Raw genomic sequence first — 20,965 nt, 5'->3', positions numbered from 1 at the left:
GCTGTCTAAAATACAAGGTAGTAACTAGATGTTCAGGTAATGGCTGAAGGGGAGGAGTAGCACGGCGGAAAGGAAGAGATGGCGAAAAACCGATAGCTACTCCACCACTAGCCCTTCTTGCTGGAGTCGTGTTATCGTGTCGCAGCATGGTATAATTTGAAAGGTGTACGTGCTTGCGGGCCGTAAGATGAGTCTCGTTTAGGAGGAAACATGAAATATGTTTTTCAAAGAGGAGTTGTTCAAATAAGATCTTATGTTGCGGTAACGATCTAATGTTCATAAAAAGAAAATTAAGATCCATATTAATTAAAAGCAGTATGATGTGTGAGAGAGGTTTAAACATCAGTTTGCAATGGATCAGAATGGAAGTAAACAGTTTGGCCAGAATAAGTAGCTGTGAAATTGATGTTGAGGATGGTTTTGGCAGCTTGTTGAACTTGACACAGAATATGGTTGCGCAATAAAGGATGAATATTTTGAAGGGTAACAGTTATAAACGATAAGAACTGTGTAATTGTGATTGGTTGACAGACATCGTGGGGAGCAGAAGCTGTTTGAGTGACATGTGGTTTCAGTGGTACGGTTAATTCAGGCTTGAATGGATCCGCAGTAGGTTTAGCCTTGAATTTGTAGCTGTAAGTGGCATGTCCAGTTTCGTTACAGGTGGAACATTTAGGAGTGTCTTTAAGATTAGTACAATTGCGGGTGCTATGAGGGCCAGTGCAGAAACCACATTTAAGTTGATTAGGACAGGAAGCAGTCGGATGGTCATTATATACCTGGCACTTTTCACAGCGCACAGGAAGAGGTGCAGGAGACCGAGATGGCTCGACACGATGACGTTTGCGATAGATGAAGGCCCGTTTGAAAGAAGAGAATCAATGGTGTCGTGTGAGTTGGTTAGTACACGAACCATGTATGTGTTTCCTTGAGCGTTTTTAATACGAAGACATTTGATGATAGAATGACCATCAAGTTGGAGTTCCTGTGTGATTTCTTCGTCTGTGAAGGAGGGGTCAACACCTCGGATGACGACAGACAGAGCAGGTTGTTTGCGTGGTGGCGGCGGTTGTTTGGCTGATGGAGTGTTGAGCTTAGAAACAGATGCATTCTTCCCAAAGATTTCATATGAATAAGTATTACGAAGTGTTGAAGCGAATTTATCGTCTGGTGTTTTAATGATGATGCCTTTCTGTGTATAGATGATTTGAGCGATGCTTGTCCGTGGGATGTATTTGGTGATACGATGATACAGTTTCTTCAGATCGAGGTATTGAGGATCGTAGTTGGTGAGCAGAAATGAATGAACAGTAGGTTTGACAGATGTAATAGCAGAAGTTTCAGCGTCCATGCGATGAGATGAGTTTGAGTCGGTGGATGATTCACTGAGGGTGTGATGGCGCTTTGCTTGAGGTGACTGAGGCTGACTATGATGAACTTCGCTACGTGAGGTGCGTTTAGAGCTCTCCCTTCGCTTGTCGGCAGATGCTGACGGAGCGGAGGGGCCCAAAGAAAGATTTGTAGAAGCTTGAGGTCCAGTAGCCATGATATGATATGATATGATGATTAGCACAAAAAACACAAAACAGCTAACAAGGTATGGTAAGCAGGTAGAAGCCACCCATTCGGATAGTGGCTTAGGTGAGGAAATGCCCCAGTCTAAACGTGTCGCAACGAGCTACCCTTGGCTGAGATAAGTCTGATAGCTGTTGCTCAGCGAATATCTGACGAGCAAGTCCCAGGATCGTGGACAGGTTTACAAAAAGCAGCCGTTCTGACGTTTGGTACGTCACAGCTGTTATAGTCGATATTGATATTGCTATCGCTATCGACCTGAAAGATGTGAACTAACTTTTTTTTTTTTGGTAAGTGACTAGCCGTTCCGGCTAGAACCCTGTTGGAGGGTTATGCCCTCTCTTAGGGAACTGAAGTATGAGAACAGTAGATGTGCCTGACTTTGAGAGGGTCTCAGAGTTATTTATTAAAGCTTGTTATAGCGATCAAAGACTTAAGGACCTTTGCGGGCCTTAACATCAGGCAGGGAAAGGGTGGCCGAGCAATTACATGATGTATAAGATGCAACTTAGTTGTCAATATATAGGTTATATGGAGTTGTGGATGGATTTATTGTGAAACATAGGATGGGAAGATGAGCGGAAGATGGTCATGAATTTGATAGTCAGCAAGTAACTCCAGGTCTAGTGCATCAGGAGGTAGTGTGTAGCAGTACAGAGTATACAGGAGTGATAGCGGTGGATGGAAATATCGAAATGCTGCTGGGTGGAGTGCCATATGATGCATAGTAGTCAGAAGTAGAGGATGGTGTGCTTCATAACGATTGTGTATGTAGGTGAGACGTAACTTTTCAAGATGAAACTGTAGAGATGGAAACTCAATGCGGTTGTATAATTCTGCTGTTGGGCTAGGTAACTTAATGCGAAATGCAATACGTAGTGCATGTCTTTCTAAGATTAAGAGCTTTTCGTAGAAAGAGCGTGCAGCAGCTATCCAAGCAGTGTGACCATATGTTAGAGTCGGTCGTAGGAAAGCTTTGTAGGTATTTAATACTGTAGTAGGTTTCAAGCCCCATGTTGTTCCGGTTAACCTCTTTAGAAGATTTAGTCTATTGTAAGCCTTGGCGGTGACTGTTTGTAGATGTGGTTTCCATGTTAGATGTCTATCGAATGTAATGCCCAGATAGGTCACTGTTGAGCGTGCCTGTATAGGTGTATGGTTGACATGAAGTGTGAGGCGGTTGGGATTTCGACGTACTCTTGAGGTTTTCTTAGAGGGAATGAATACAATCGCCTGGGTTTTCGTGGCATTAATTGTAAGTTGCCATTTATCACACCAGCGGAGGAAATCGTTAATAGCCGTTTGCAAAGATTTGTTTATTGATTGGATAGTCGATCCCAAAGCAAGGAATGCAGTGTCATCGGCGTACTGAAAAAGATGGACTTTATCTGGTAGTGGAGGCATATCAGCAACGTAGAGAATGTACAGAAGTGGCGATAAAGCCGATCCTTGAGGAACTCCGGATAGCAGAAAAATAGGGTGTGATAGGCAGTTGTTAATAGAAACATAGGAAAGGCGACCCACTAAGAAGTTGTAAATAAGACGGATATATGTGAGAGGAAAACGGTGCCGTATTAATTTATAGATAAGTGCTAAGTGCCAAACTTTGTCAAACGCTTTCTCTAGATCAAACAGTACAAGACATGATGGCTTGACGGAATTATAATGATGTGTGACCATAGTGGATAAGCGAAGCAGTTGGTCGTTGATAGAATAGCCTGGTCTAAATCCTGCTTGATGGATGGGAAGAAGGTGGCGTCTATCGATGTACGTATGTAGACGTCGGACAAGTATGCGTTCTAAGATTTTACTGAAGGTAGACGTTAATTGTATTGGACGATACGATGATACGCTTTCAGGTGGTTTGTGAGGTTTTGGAAACATTAACGTCTTTGAAGTCTTCCACTGGATAGGAAAATAGCCTGTTCGAAGTATGAAGGTAAAGATGCTGGCAAGCAGAATAAGCAATGAAAGCGGACTTTCTTTGATATGTCGGTAAGTGATATTATCGAATCCTGGTGCACTATTACGTTTATTTCGAACAACAGTGATGATGTCCTGAACTGTAATTGGTTCTGTCAAAGGTTGATTAAGTGGAAGAGTGTGGTGTAGATGAGGCTGTAAAGAAGGAGATGACGTATTGACTGCGTCTGCTGGATGGCGATAAGTAGGAGGAGACCTGTTAGGTGTGAATATTGTTTGAAGAAAATCAGCGAAAGCGTTGGCTTTGTCTGTATCTGATTGAATTCGAGATTCCCCTTGTAATAGTGGGTAAGGTGTTTTTGTGTACTTTCCACAAAGAGTGTTAAAACGTTTCCAATACTTTGTGGGATGATTGGTATCAGATAATGAATTGCACGTTTTAACCCAACAGCGTAGTTTGTAAGCACATATGTAGTTTCGGACCATCCGCTGAAGTTGTTGATAATGACGAAATGATTCAGGATTGCCAGTCCTTTGATAATCTCGATAAAATTGTCGAGAGCGGGTAACGAATGTTAGGTATTGTGGAGGTAATGCAGGCTGGTACGGTATGGAGGTAGAAACTGGTATGAAGAGAAAACTTGCCTCCTGGATTGTAGTTGTGATAGTGTCGATACGAGCATAGAGTTCATCTTCTGTGGTGGGTGTTTCTAATGGCTCTATAGCTGTCATTAGATGAGCTCGATACAGAGCCCAGTTTGCCTTGTCAAAGCGGAGACTAGTGCGCTGGAAATGATTAGAGGAATTGTTAGTAGTTGTACGGAGCTGGAGTTTAACTGGAACATGGTCACTGCCGACTGGATCAAGAATATCAATATGTACTTGGGAGGCTAGATTAGCTGAAGTAATGACGATGTCCGGGGTAGTTTGTGAGATAGGTCTTGTATGTTTAGGCAGATTGTGAATGATACCGAGCGTATGAGTTGTAATGAAGTTTCGGAATGTAGTTCTGTCTTGCTCTGATCTACTATGCATGTTGAAATCGGCCATGATTATGAAACGTTTATAGTTATCGGAAATATACTGAACAAAGGATGTAGGTAGTGGATGGCCGGGTCTGATGTAAATGGTGGCAACAGTGATGGCTACGTTACGGAAGTATAATGTAAGTAGTAGGTACTCAGGAAGACCAGGTAAATTGCAATGATGTCTGCGAGATGGAACACGATGTGGAAAACCCACAGCTGTTCCTCCATTGGCTCGTTTGAGCGGAAGGGAGCTATCCTGCCTGATCAGTGTGTAGCCAGGAAACTGGCAAGAGATGGATGGAGTAAGGAAAGTTTCATTAAGAATAAAGACTGTGGCTCTTTCCTCTAGTAGTAACGCTTCGAATAAAGGTTTGTTTTTGTGAAGTGAACGAATGTTAAGGTATATAAACGTTAAGGCCATGATGAAACAGACAAAGCTAAACAGTGGTTTCCAAGCGAGAGGTATGAAAGTATACATTTTGTCCTGAATAAGTTGCATAGAAGTTGACATGAAAAATCTCTCTTGCTGCGTGAGTAATTTGCTGTAAGACGTGAGAGCGATGAAATGGTTGGATATTTTGTAAGGTAAGCGTGAGGAAAGAAAGAAGATTTCGCACTGTTATAGGTGAGTCCATAGTAGGAGGAACATCCTCGGAATAATTATGTGTGCGCAATGGTACTACATATTCTGGATGATTTACTTCAGGAGCAGGTTTTCCTTTGCATTTATAGCTATATGTCGGATGTGCTTCGTGACAAGTAGAACAAGTAGGTGGCCGTTCTAGATTTGGACAGGCACGTGTTAAATGCTCGCCAGTGCAGTAACCACAGACGTTGGTGTTAGTACAGTTGGCGGTAGTGTGCTGATTGTAAGCCTGACATTTTTCACAACGAACAGGCATTGGTGCAGAGGAGCGAGAGGGTTCGACACGATGCTTCCTGTTATATATATATGCGCCATTTGTCAGCAGACTATCTATGGTGCTTTGCGATGATGTTAAAACTCGAACCATGAATGTAGGGCCTGTAGCGTTACGGATTCTCAGAACTTTCTGGAGAGTGTGTCCTTCGTAGGTTAGTTCTTCTTGAATCTCCTCATCGGTGTAGGAAGGATCGATACCCCGAATAACTACAGATAGCAGTGGTGTACGTCTTGGAGGAGGCATTTGTTTTTGTTTAGATGCATTAAGGCTGCTAAGTTGAGCATCTTTGCCAAACGTATCTATAGGCACTTTGTTCTTAATAGTGCTGAGTAAATTAGGATCCTCTGTTTTAAAGATGTATCCATTTCTAGTCTTGATAATTTCTTTTAGTGAAGCTCGAGGGAGATATTTGCGAAGTTGTATGGCGATATGTTTCTCGTTCGCAAATTTAGCGTCGAATTTCGTCAATAGAAATGAATAGGTTGTTGCAGATGGTGGATTGGAATAATCAGAAGCTGCAGATGGTTCGGTTTCCATGTTGTTGGTACCTATCTCAATATCCAAAGTCTTATGCGGTTTTTTACTAGGTGGTGAAAGCTGCAAACGAGTAGCATAGCTACCTTGGATTCTTGAAGAGAGTGATGCAACAGAGTTAATGGAACTTTGAGATGCGCTCCTGGTACGAGCAGTTAGGTCTTTTGAACGCTCTTTTCGTTTTTCCACTTTAGTCGAACATCCGGAAGGTCCTGAAATGAGGCCAGGTAGCTTGTGTCGACCGGTTATGGATTTGCCAGTGTCTACGCCAGAGTCCGCCATCGTGAAAGCCGTCTGGTAGGCTAAGCCCGAGTATGAGATACCAAATAAGCCGTAAAACCAAGAACAATAGCAGTGTCGTCAATAGATAAGACCAGTTAGGTGTGTTAGCCTCCGTGGAGGCTTTAAATCAACTCGACGGTTGTTTCCTTGAACCTCAAGGAGGCAAGTAATCCAACCGTATTTAGAAGCTCGCGATTTAACCAATGGGATGGAAATATTAGGGACTTGCTTATTTCTCTCCGCCAGCTACGGATACCCTATTTTTTTACCTGGTTAGAGATTCCAGGTGGCCAGTTCCGTGAACTAACCTTAGATATTAACACTTCATACTATTGAAGCACATCTAAGACTTGCGATAATTAAATATGAAATTTATTTGAAATGAGATAACAAGGTTTGATATAGAAATATTTTAAATATTCATGCAGGCAAAATTTTCGCTAATTTAATTAAATTAAACTTACTTACATTTAAAACACATTTATTGTTATTACCGCATGGATAATTTCATCACGTTGTTGTGACATCTAGCGTCAATCAGTTGAATTACGCTTAAACATGCATACCGCAATCAACATATATAAATCGTGAATTGTAAAAAAATCTTACGTGTTATGAAAAAACTAGTACCAGTTTCGGTTTCAGCATGTTCAAATACATATAAAACACCCAAAATTATAAAAACAACAGAACCTATGCGGCCCTGTGATATCAATTAGGTGTAACAAGGACCTAAACTGTAGGTAGCTGAAGTACATACTTAGCACATGAGTATCATATGTGCCAAGTGTCGGGTACCTAAAAATTTGCTGGGACACCTAAATGACACATTCCTATCACATGTTGTGCTGTTATGGACGTCATCATTTACATCATATGCTCTCTCATAACGGTATTATGTTTGAATAACAAAAAATTATGAATGAATAAATATAATAAATCCTGGACCATATCAAATTCCTTCCTTACTATTAATTCGATACCACTGGCCGAAAAGATGGTCAAAATATAGGAGAAACTTTCTGCCATGTCCCACTCTATACAAGTATAAGCTAGGCATGTGTAGAGAATGTTTCTTGAGGTACATTGGAATATACATGATAGGCACTTGAATAGAGAAATCATGTGAATTTCACATGAAGGGAATAAGGTTAAAGTACGTGCCTAATACATATCGAGGAGTGTACCTGCTATGTGTATATCACGAACCGAGTATGTGTTTGACACATTTACTGGCATATGCCAGGACTGTACTAGGCATGCGTCAGGAATGTTCCTTTAAATACATAGGTATGTACTTGGAAGATACCAAATAAAGAAATCATGTGCTGTACTTGTGATAGGAACATACCTATGTCTGTAGTTCGAACACATAAGTGGTATGAAGAACATGTGAAATGAATACAAATCAAGTAAATATATTACCAATAATATAAAACAATAGTTGTTGGACTGTCATATGTAACTTACCTCGAAGAAAAAGAAATTTTGTAGACGATGTTCCAAATTTATTTTTTATTAATTAAACACAATCAGTACACACCTCACGATCAACTACTGCCGTCTTTCAAACCCACCTTTCTCCTTGGTCGCGCGGGCGTAGACAAATGAGTATCACAGTGCGTAGCAACGTACGCGCGACCGGCCCGTGGTACATGAGGTATATGCTATTCACGTCCCTCACATTCATGTAAAAGTCATTTCAAATGTCAGAAATTACTCGAAGAGTACTTACCTAGCGACGTATGCTGGGAACATGACATGTACATTCCTCAAGTACCAGGTAAGTAAATGAATGTTATGCCTAGCATGCACCTTGTTGGGTGGGCTGTTAGTGATTACTACTTCTTTAAATGTACCTTAAATAGCTGAACATTGTTGATTAACACTTGTATATCTTCTGTGTTATAGGTCAGAAGTTTGCAATGCTAGAACAAAAGGCTGTAATTTCAACAGTTCTCCGTCATTTCCGAGTAGAATCAGTAGGAACAATGGAAAACCTGGAACTGGAAGCGCAGATGATTTTGAAATCTGGAAATGGAATTAACATAAAACTGTTCCCCAGGAACTAGTGCAAACAAAAACGTTTCTGTAAAAAAAAAAAAAAAAGAAAAGAAAAAAAAACCGAATAAAAGTAATATTACTATTCGTAAGTTTGTTAGTTTTCTGAATCATGACTCACACTGCTCGAACTGATTCAATTTGTCTTTGGATTTGTAATGCAATGTAATGTCTATTTTCGCGTCATGCATATGAAACCCGGCCAACCTCTTTACGTCCATTGATTCCGACAAATACATGAGATTAAAGAACAGAATCTCATCCATTATTTAGATATAAACAATTAGTCTCAGTTTGGTATTATAATGCTCTCAGAGAGTTAATAATGTTTTACCGTGTGGTTACTTACATTAGATCAATGGTTCTCAACCAAATTCGTATCACGATCTCTATTTTATCACATCTCCTTGCCAGCGACTCCATATAATTCGTTTTTTTTTTTTTTTTAATAAGCTTGTGTGGGATTTTAATATACCTATTGCGGAGGTCCAATAGGTAGATATGAAGTTCTCATTAATTTCATATCGTACTTCTTTCATTTAAATTGATTTATAAACAATTCTGCACCTATTGAAAGTGTTTAGTAGACCTATTTTTTGTTATTCTTAACAGTATGTATAAATATAAAAAATATGCTTATCACAACAACATTCCAAATAATATTTTAAAGTATTTTGCCTTCTTAGATTCAAATTATATTTATCTATCCGCGTATCATTGCGATTCCCATGAAACCCTCTCGCGACTCCCCTAGGGGTCGCGACCCCCCTATTGAGAAACCTTGCATTAGATTATTCAATTATAATTAAGTCATAATGATAGCTTTTCTGTTTCCCCATTCTTCATAGAACTATGTTTCTCTTACACTTTTCATGTATTTCTACCTCTGTCTTTTATATTATATTTTCATTTTATTTTATATATTTTCGTTGTAGTCCTACATTTGAGTGTATGTCCTAACTATGTTCTCAGTAATAAATAGCGTTTTTATTTACTAGCTGTTTTATTTATAATTACATTTATAAAGAGGGAAATATACTAATGCTTAAGCAAAAGCATTAAATATCAAAGGATGGATAGGAGCAGAGCATTTAAGATAAGTTTGAACCGTGTGACTGACAGGAGATTTGCTCTTTATAGGGCTCATACGCTATCAGTTTTAACTGATTAGCCCAACTGAGCTAATCTCTTTCCAGCCTTAGAAATAAGTAGATGTAAACAAACCCACCTGACTACCAGTTGGTCGATGACCAGTGATTGGTTGTTGGACTCACTGCACTAGTATCCTACCGCAATATAATCCCTACTAAAATAATAATTTCAAATGAAAATATCCGAATTTATCCTGTATTTTGTGATAATAAACGCAATATTTAACAACAGATGTAGCTTTATTTCAACCTCACCAGTCCTTGGACATATAGTATTTACTGCGCATGCGTATGCGTTCGCGCGCCGACCCCGCTCATTTGAAATTGTAGAATGCAGAGTTTTATGGCGACGATGAGTGACAATAATCCATCTTCCTCTCGTGTTATAAAACACAAAAGAGAACAACATTAACAGAGGCAATCTCGTTTATATAACGATTTAAGAAAATATGTATTTCCAACATAACAGTAGCCAGTCAATGTCAGTGCGTTAATCATTTAGCAACCAACAGAGCCTTACACTTTGGAAATTATGTTGACAACAATAAGCTAGCAGAAGATCTTGCTGTTCACGTCTCTCGCTGCCGAAGCACGTGTGAGCCGCGGAGTAATACATTTCACTTTGTTTCCATCTACTTTGTTCTAAGGCTGGAAAGACTTTAGAAACTGAGTTAACCGATCGTACGATGAACTGAACTGATAATGTGTGGAGAACCATCAGTTAATCGAGTTCAGTCGTTCAGTTCCTTCAGTTCAGTTGCATCAGTTTCATCAGATAAGTTCATTGAAATACCAAAGTCTTGGAACGTACACTTCATCACCTTCAGTCACCGATTCCTTGGATTCGTTCACTTTCGGCAGTTCCTTCCTAAATGCCGACCGCAGGTTTTTTATTTTATTTTTTTATTTACAGTATCGCGTGTCGTCTGAGGTTTCAACTCTTTTAATTTTGTAACACACCATACGCCTCCAATCCAGTGACGTAACTATGTTCTATGGGCCCCTTTGCAACAGAATGCTCAGGGCCTTAACATTTTTTTTTTTTTTTTGGTGGAATGATAGATAATAAATAACCATGCTTCCTTGTATGTCTGAATAATGAGTTAAATGCATGCAACTACTTGTCATAAATATTCATAAATGGAAACCACTTTGTAATACATATAATTTATTCAATAAGCTTCACAATGGAAGATGGATTTCCCTCTTTGCAGTCAGAGACGTCAGTCTTCATGAAAAATATCAGGAATTAATTCAATGGTTTCCTTCTTGCTTTCCTGTCAGCAAAATCCTTTACTAACTCCCGTACATTCATTTTTCCAGATTCGTCAACATTTCACAACAGCAGTGCTAGATTTCTTAATCTGTTCTGGCCCATTATCCTTCTAACATTTTTTTTTTTAAATATTAATTTCAACTTTGGGAACGATCTTTCCGCAGTAATAACAAAGAAAGTGAGCATCAAAAACGACAAGTACGCCGTAATAAATGCTGGAAACCTAGAAGCCAATGACTTACATTTCAGCCTTGTTAGGTCAAACACAGAATTCTGAACACTTATTTCAGATTTCAGCTGTTTCACAAAGCAAATTGCTTCCATCAGAAACGAAGAACCAGGAATTTCATCATCAGTGAGGTGAATTGTATTGGCAGGAAACAAAACGGAAAAATTTAGATACTATATCACGTATAGATGTAAAACGACAATGTAACTGAATTTAGTATGTCAAATAATCAATATAGATGCTAATTCCAAAGTTTGATTCAATGTCACTGAAACGACTATCTACACACAACTCATCAAAATAACGTTTGACCTTTTTGAATCACTTGGATCTAAATGATGTCTGAACATTCCAATTTTTCACACAGTTTAATTGCTTCTTCCTTCAGATATAGGCAAAGTCGTAGCTAGATGGGGGCGTGCGGGACGGTTGCCCCGGGCGCTGATAGCAAAGGGGCACCAAACAAGCAAGAAAAAAGAAAATGTGTTGGAAATGAGTAAACGACTCGTCGCTCCGAAAAAGTAATGGAGCCCTATTAAATCAATGTTGTAGTCAGTTTGCGAAGAAATAGATTTGATAACAAATTTTCTTACTACTTACGCTCGCAAACCTAAGGTTTCAATAAAAGTGAAAAAAGTTTTTATTATTACTTAAAGAAAATGATTATATAAGATTTGTTAATGACGATGTGGTATGCAAAGTGCTGAGTAAGTCTTATACAGAGTGATCACAAAGTCTCGTCACCTACTATGTACTACATAACTGTTAATGAATTGTTGTTTCTTATGGTAGCAGGTGTTAAGATCCATCTAAGTCATGGCTGTTTGGCTGATGAATTTACCATGGAGGAACAGATCGAAATGATGACGTGGGCTCACAGACGATCCCATACAGGAAAATTAATGAGCGATATTCAACATGATTTCACTGTAAGCCTTTAGAAACGTTCCCCTCCAAAACTAACAAATTTACGGTGAAAAAAAAAACTTTGCAACTAGTTGGATAAAAGATAAGCCTCGCTCAGGACAAATACAAACACAACTGAATATGTGTGAGAAGGCTGTAGCGTCTCTTGAGGGTTCACCAGAAAAGGCCATTCGTAAACGCCCACAAGAATTGGGTGTTCTATACTCGATATTACAAAAACATATCAAGAAGGATTTTGTAGTTGAAGGCATTTAGACCTTTGTTTGTAAACAAACTTAGTGATAATAATGACATGCAAAAATCTCAGCGTAATTGTAGGCAAATACAAGATGTCTTTACAACTCTTCGTTCAAGGGGAAATTTGTTTTCTTTCTCGGATGAGTGTGCAATATATCGCAGTGCAAAACCCAGAAACGTTTATATCTGTAGTAAAGAAAATCCACATTTTTCTGAAAAACTTGAACATAACCTACTACATGTCGTGATCTGGGCTGCAATGTCTGCAACAACTACTTGGTAAGTCAATATTTCTTTAACGATGCTGTGAATCTCATCATGTTACTTGATTGGTTTATTCCATATCTGCAAGATCTAGGACTGCCCTGTCGTGTATGATTTCAGTAGGATGGAGTACTAGCCCATTATTCCATTGTCATTAGAGAATATTGAATGAGGTATTACCTGATAAATGAATGGTTCTGTCCATTTGCCTGCGCCTTAGGAATGGCCATCCGGAAGTCCTGATCTATCATCTTGAGTATGCGTTATAGGGATTCATTAAACAAAAGGTTGCTGCGACATGTTACGAGTTCGTTAACGAACTTAAGGATGGAGTTCGACGTGCATTTACTGCCATCACGCCAGCAATATTGAGAAGCTATGCATATGTTTATTAATAATAAATGACCTTAAATTCAACGGCACAAAACTATCTTCATTATTGGGGAGGGCGCTTAAGACTTTTTTTTTTTTTTTTTAGCGATGTTCAAAATATTTATGAAGCTGAAAAATAATGGTGTAGAGGATCAGGGGAGCAGAGTATTCTTCAACATTAGGAGACGGACACATTTGCTGCTTATTCTGTGGGGGACATCAATTTCATCTCAATTTCCTTTATTTTTACTATGGCAATCGGACACAAATCATCACATTTCTAAAAAAAAAAAAAAAAAAAAAAGAAAAAAAAAACTGATTTCAATACGATTATTGGGAGGAGGGACAGTTACCCCAATTCCAAGATTGGAAAGGACATGACTCCTCATCCCCTGGGATTTTCGCCAGTGCTTAAATTCAGAACTTTAATTCATTAAGAAATTAAATAGTTAGTATAATTTCAAACATATGTAGCAGCCAAACTATATTTTGGATTTTATATACAAATATTAAATATATTCTTCACTTCTATCGATCAATATTGAGAAATTCCCAAAGAAGGCTCGTTCTGAATTTCCGGTACATTTCACAAAATGTTTTTACCATTAAAAAATCGAAATAAAAATGCTAGTTTTGTGGTTACATACAATAGGTGTACAGAATAAAATCACGTAAGTTTACAATTATTACTGGAAATTAATGCTGTCACCCATTTGAAATATTTTAAAAGGTCATAGTTTCTAATGTATTGAAATTTCATTTCTTGTTAATAGTATGGAACATTGTAAATTTCCATAACTGTTCTCCAAGTGGATTTGTAGTTTTAACAAGTTTAACAAAGGGTAGTTTTAACAAGTTTAACAAAAAGTAAAAAATTAGCCTCTTGAAAACAACTCTTATTTGTAAAAGAATATATGATGATCGTTTTTAGCTGTTGCAATGGTCTGTCCAAGGAGCTTGATAAATATTCAATGTAGCAAAATAACAAAAGTTGCTTCTCTCATATGTTAGAAAAAGAAAATAAAGCTTGATTAGCATGTAAGGGGCGCCGAAATCTCTAGCTACGGCTCTGGATATAGCCGGAAAACAAGGGAGAGTGGCAGAATATTGCCGACTAGTACAAAACTGGAAAGCATGTTGATTCGACCTATTAGGAGGCTAAGGTGAAGGTCCCTCTTTGAAGTGTGGGGCCCCCACGCATTGTGGGATCTCGCGCTATAGTAGTTACGCCCCTACTCCTCTCTTTTATATCTATTCGCATAACGTACATGTTGCATGTCCAAAAGTTCGGGATGAACACGGTGCGCTTCAATAAAAGCCAACAATGTCTCACTTTTACTAGCTGCCATTGTGACAGGACTTGAACTGAGAGAACTGAACTGTGACAACTCTTTCCTTCAGTTAACAGCACAGTTATCGTAGCAAAAGACGGTTCGTTTGTTCAGTCCAAAATAACCGTTCTTCAGTCCAAATAACCTACTATCGCCTTGGTGAAAGGGGGTCGTACGAGCTTATTTACGTCTCTCGTTTACATTAATTTTAAACTAGAAATTTTCCCAATCATCCCCTCCACCTGGAAGTATATACATGTTTTGCCAACTTTCGCCTGAGCTTGGGAACGACTCAAGCAGAAGAGTTGGTAGCAACGTGTTTGGTTGCGTCCGAACTATCCAAATATAGAAAATTAATAAATGAAATATTGATTTAACCTTTCTTATCTAACTGGAAGTTTGGCGCGAGGGATAGTTCACTACACAAGTATAATTGAAATCATGTACGTTCCGCAACCTGTTCTCGCGTCTCTGTTCAAAACTAAAAACAACCACAAAAAAAAAAAGAAATATCAGGCAAACAATTGAAACACTGGAACTTAAATATCAACCATTCATATTCAACAGAAAGCAAAATTAATAACTTTACATGCACTGGTTTTTACATGGGAAGTTTGAATATTAATGTCCTGAGCTGGAATGAACAATAAGCATTAATCATGAATATCACTAAAACAACATCTTCATCAGTGACGTCAAATACACAATAACATCCAAAATAGTACTTTAAATGACAACTCTTTTTCTTATGGAATTCCCTATCTAGCTAAACAACATGTAAAGAAAAAAAATAGAAATGAAAATATTTACATGAGATAATTATACGCATGCGGTTTTATTGGTTGTGACCGAGTATTCGTAAGCTTACGTTTATTATTAATTCTTTTTCTCCTTTTTTTTTTAATTCGATGTTCACTATTTAATGGCAGACGAGATATCTGGGATATAAAACACAATTCCAAAACGAGAATCACTTCTTCATTCCGTCAACAAATTCCTGAATTAGGCAGACTTGGTTTAATGCTCGCAAGAATTACTTTTCCGATTGCTCCTATTACATTAATTCACATTTACTTACAGTACATTGTCCCCAGAAGCGGCGTGGTCACTTCGTTGCTTCTTTGGATCTGCAGAGTTCTAACTAGACAAATTGCATAGATTTCGAGTCTTCTTGGTTAATATGGTGATTATTGCTTTCGAAAATCATTTACACACGTTAAACTTCCTTATACATACTGACTAAATCCCGATGCTTCTTTAAATACGAAATTTCACTAATAAAATCTTTTGCTGAATCGGGTTATGTCTGCACCTGTTGAATCTTGCATCCCGTTTGCTTGGCGCACTTCCTTCCAGTACACAAAGCATGTGAGTCCAGTACACTTAGGACGTAACATAGTTTCTGATTGGTCAGTTCTTGAAAAGTTGTCCAATCACCACTCACTTTAGAGAATCACCGGAAGTACGAAATGATCTCGCAGTTTCTAGAACTTTCTCGAAGCTGTTCAACCGGAAGTTTCAACATCTTTGAGACAAAGAAACTCTGCTTTGCACACACACACATTCACAAGAAAAGTCAGTTTGTGGCGTCGAAGAGAAGTCATGTGCTGAACGAGTATGCGCATGGTTGCCAACTATTATGTTTTATCACCAAAAATCAATTATAAATTTAATAAAATATACGCATTAATTTTTCTTGCTCCGATTGTCGATAGCAAATGGCGCCCACAGAGAATTGGCAATATTGTATCAACAAAATTGACAAAAAACCCTGGGGTATTTATATGTGGTCCTTAATTTTGATGCACCCTGTATACAGTTTGGTTCTACTGTTTCATGGTAACGGTGAACACAATGTTTCCTTATGGGGACGAACACGCCACTATAACACTATAGGAGCAATTTGGGCTAAATGTGGAACATTAGCAGTATAATTTGGAGGAACTATTTATTGTTGTCACTGTTGTAGGAGCATTATTGGTGGAACATTATTTACGAAGCACTAGTAACACCATTTTGCACTATTTTATACGCCTTGCTATTATTTTGAGTGATAGGTCTTTACACCTGTATGTTCGGCCACTTTTTTTTTTCGGTCACTTTTATATAATTATGAAATATTTTCTGTCTTTTCATTAAAGTATGTAATTTTCTGTCATTTTATTAATTTTCACTCAGTATTCTGAATGATGGTTTCTCACCGTGTGCTTATGTTTTATGATTATTCACTACCAACAAAATATATTTACTACAACATTACAAAAATATTACTTAACAAGTGTACAAATCCCATTTGGGTAAAGGTTTCAAATTATATGAAAAGGAATATTCTTTCGACCTAACGAAATTATACGTGACATTTTTTTTTTTTAACTGGAAACGTATCGAAAACGGATTCGGAATTCGAAAATTAAGATGGAATCAATAACGGAATCGAATTTGTGCATTGCTTTACAATATAGAAACTTCAATACTTAATGGCTATAGACAAGCTTTGATAAACTACCTTTTTTTTCACAAAAAGTACGGATACCCTTTTCAAGCATTTCAAAAAAAAATCAACACAATCCAAAATGAAAAATATTATCAATGTAATAATCTTTGTCATTACAACTTAACATTATTAAATTAAAAAAAAATCTTTCACTTATCAATTTGTTGGAACAAAATTCAACAATCCTAAAGTTGTATTTCGCAATAGATCTTATTCTCATATGTTCTATCATGTGGTTCAGTATTTGAGAGGATTTTTAAAACAAAAGTTCGTTCTTAACAATGTTTAACTATTCTGTAACAATATGGCGGCATCTATTAAGGCTACATAACTATTCGTATTTTCTGGGTATTTAAGAAATATCTCTAGCGCTTTTCTTATTAACACATTTTTATCCCATCCACATTTAATTACATCGAGGGCACAACGTCAACCTCGGTAAACAACATTTTCATAAAACCATTTCGTCGCTACTACTATCGGAGTATAGCCTTGCTACTGCTATCAGAGCATAGCCTGTTTTCATTAAACGCCTTATAACATCTCTATCCCAGACATATTTTGTCAACGGGGTACGCACATATATTTATATACACAATATTCCTTAAACCCATTTGCAAGCATCATTATGTATCCGCCTTATGCCTCAGACAATTTGTTACCTATTATTATTCTTTTGTAGTCATTGACCTCTCATATTCATTACAATTACCATTCGTACTTCTCGATGACCAAAACAAACTTAGAATACAAACTTATTTTATTCCCACTAAAACAGATGATTGTTGACTATGTTGACGAAAAGAAATTATTTATTTATCTATTCTCCCCTTTTTTTTTCAAATAAGTATTCTTGCTTTTGGACAAATTTACTTTAAAATTAGCGCCAAATAGTTTGAAAATGTATCTGTGTGTCTCCGTTACATTCCATTGTTTTTTTAAATGATAACTAATGAAGATAATGAAGTAAAAATGTAAAAGTTCGACGAAAAAGAGAATATCTAATTCAATGATATCTGCATAATTATTGAACTGAGATATATTTCGAGCATCACTAACTAACCTTTTTCAGTGATTTACTTACTTATGTTTCTTCAATATATTTACTAATAAACATCACATTTATCTAAGAATCCAAAAATATGAACCAACACATAACATGACCTTAATTATTAGAACTATTATAGCATACTTCGTAAAAATTATTATAATGTTTTGTAAAAAGTACTAAAACATTTTATAAAAATCATTAGCCACTAAAATAAACAAGATTTTCTTTCACATAAAAGGCATATTGCTTATGTCTTTGGTCTTAATTATCATAAATGAAAATAAAAATGTGAAGAATGTATATCAAAGCTAATTCCCTAAATAACTCGACTATTTATTACTTAATACGTGAACGATTTATTAAAAAAAACACTAACCTACTTAATTGGAGTATCTTATGTATCATTACGACTAAGTTACACGTAATATGAATTATATTGATATATTGAAAAACTAATATATTATATTAAAGCTCAACAAAATTTACTGTAGTGTGCATTTTTGTATATATATATATGAGTTTATATTTTTCCATACAATAAAACACAATAGCTTTTAGACTATGAATGCAAACTTTGTGGAACATTACGTAAAAACCTAACATGTAGACGTAAAATGGTATATGATTAAATCCAAATCCTACATTCATTCACTAAATATGCAAAGCAAATATATTCAAAAGGCTTACGAAGTTTGATAGTAATAATAATTTCTGTATGCAATACATGACATTTAAATCTTATTACTATTACATATGATTCGATATATTATTCTTTATGTATCAAATAATTGAACTGTTCATACATAAGCTTGCTTTGCGTAACTTAACTAATAAACTATCGAACATTTGAATACATATGTACAAGTATGAGTTAAACGGCGATTAAGCCTGACGTAGCGCTACCCTGTGTGTCATTGGTTGACAAAACAGGTCGTAAGCCATTAATTAAACAAAAATATAGGTTAATGATTTGGTCCCGAAGATCAATGAGCGCTGGCTTACTATTTTCTCATAGCTAGAGTGTGCGGGATCGCTGAACTTCCCGACAATTTACATAAATCGCTCTTGCACTAAATCCAAATCCTTCCCAGCTGGATGCTTCAAGCATTACAGCTATGTCATAATCGGTTAAATTGTTCCAACCCCAATTGGACTGCCAGTATCTAGACATATAGAAGGTATTTCGAGAAAATAAACACATGAAAAGGACAAGAAGAATACCCTGGGGGGGGGGGAAGTTCGATACTACAGTCCCGCATCTCAATATCATTAATCACTTATTAATTATTAATAATTTTTGGCCCGCTCCTACCTACAAAATTAGTTGGTTTACAAAATATTCTCTTAAGGAACGCTAGCCAATACTAAAGATTGTGCGGCCTTACTGGCGAATTGCACTTATCAAATCCGGGTACTTAGTCATATTCGAGATTAAAGTCACAATCGAGTGTATCATCCACCAATCTAACATCACAATAATCCATGACGTGAAATGACAATTTTCCAGTAAACTGATAGGATTACAAATGCGTAAGATAACGCTAATCGGCTTCCAGCACAAACATGCCATGCTTAATTTTTTTCATTTTTCCTTTAAATGAGTAATAAAAGATGAATAACAGAATTGTAATGACCCCAACGAAACAAGAGAATAAGGTAAATACTACGAGTCCGACCATGATAATCAGTGGGTTGAAAATGTTCAATTAAGAACCAACAGACTCTTTTCATACAAGAAAGATTGAAAAGAACTGAAAGTGGAAAATTTTCACATCCTGAATTAATCGTTACATCTGACAAATATCATTTAAAAATTGAACTGTCATATTCGTGATTTAGTTAACTTTACTTTAAACAATTATCAATCACATTTTTCATTCCCAAAAATAAATTTATTTTAAAACTTGAAACCATATTTATTAAGTTTTGTTCAAAATCACCGACATTAATGAATTTCGAGGTTGATAATTTTTGATTATCCAATTTCCATAATGTTTTACAACCAATTTATATTATATCTGTATACGATTTTTATAACCCAAATTTATATATTCCAATTTTATGATCCAAATTTGTTATAGGTAATCGCTACCTAATTAAAATAAACATTTTATACATCGATAGCAAATTGTATCGGTTATCATTGGGTCCATCGTACCCACAAAATAATACAACGATCCTTTGCAAATGACATGATGACCTTGTCACATTTTATATTTACATAAAAATAATGTATTATTTTATTTTATGAATACGATGCACCCCGAAGAAAAGAAGAAGGAATCGGTTTAATTAAAAATCCAAACAGTTACAATTTTATTGTTTTTCTTGAGTCAATTAAAAGTAAATGTCTAATAAAATATAAAATTTTAAGCGTCAAACTAGATATCTTGTTCTTAAATATATATGTATTAAATGTCACAGGCCGAAAGTGAATTTAGGAGTGTGTGTGTGTCTGCCAAATCACACACTAGCTGAGGCCCAACCGGACGCCGTCCCGGTTTCGTCACTTTAATTTTGAAAGAGAATAGTAGTGACGCCTCTAAGGGTTGAATTGTATCTTAACCTCTTCATTCTTCTTAACTGGTAACTTGATTATTCTTAGATTATACTAAATTTCAAACTTTATTAATATGATGACGAATACTTGTTGACTTTACGTAATAATTATTCGTATGAACCAATTTGTAACCAAGTTTATCATTTTCAACCTTATTTTGTATTATTGTTTTTTTTTCAATCACATTTAATAATATTTTAGAATTTTGACACTGCAATGTATAACCAATTCAATTTCGTAGATTTACCGTGCTCTTACGTATATTCAATGACAAAGACAATCATCGACGAACAAACACACTTTTTTTTTCAAGACATGTTTCAAAATACAATTGTGTTTACATATTTCCGCCAACAAAGTAGACAAAAGAAATATTTGCGAATAATTTTAAGTATGCATGTACTCACATTTGTGATATACGTTCTCTAAAGATCCTATCAGAGTCTCTAAGAGTACCTAAACAATCTCTAAAATTCCTATTAATGACTTTAAACAGGGTTAACAGGTTTTAAAATCCACATTTCTTAATATTATGGTAATAAAACAACACAAAATGATATAGGTGAAACTTTATTCAGACCTCCTCTCCTTTTATCCTGAACTGAACACAAATACACAAACAAATCATTTAAATTTCGTGAGTGTGGTAGCGTCCACACAAAAATAGTAATGGTTGAAAATGGGTGGTGGTTATAAAATTTTGAATCAAAATACATTCGCGAACTAGTTTTAATTTATCTTTACCTC

The 20,965-nt window shown here is 36.5% G+C and overlaps 1 protein-coding gene across 1 annotated transcript in view; it reads left to right on the top strand.

Moving 5' to 3' along the window:
* The window catches only part of LOC145672904 (cytochrome P450 4C1-like), a 114,892-nt gene extending 105,572 nt beyond the window's left edge, over nt 1-9,320 (top strand). The window contains exon 12 of the mRNA XM_081742105.1: nt 8,177-9,320. Within this exon, the coding sequence (XP_081598231.1) occupies nt 8,177-8,337 (161 nt within the window). The 3' untranslated portion in view covers nt 8,338-9,320. The remainder of the gene's footprint in view (nt 1-8,176) is intronic.
* Nucleotides 9,321-20,965: the final 11,645 nt, after the last annotated feature.

This window comes from Thermobia domestica, chromosome 16 (assembly GCF_964235325.1).
Source record: "Thermobia domestica chromosome 16, izTheDome1.hap1.1, whole genome shotgun sequence".
In the NCBI taxonomy this organism is placed as follows: Eukaryota; Metazoa; Arthropoda; class Insecta; order Zygentoma; family Lepismatidae; genus Thermobia; species Thermobia domestica.
This window is presented reverse-complemented; position numbering and strand designations above follow the sequence as displayed.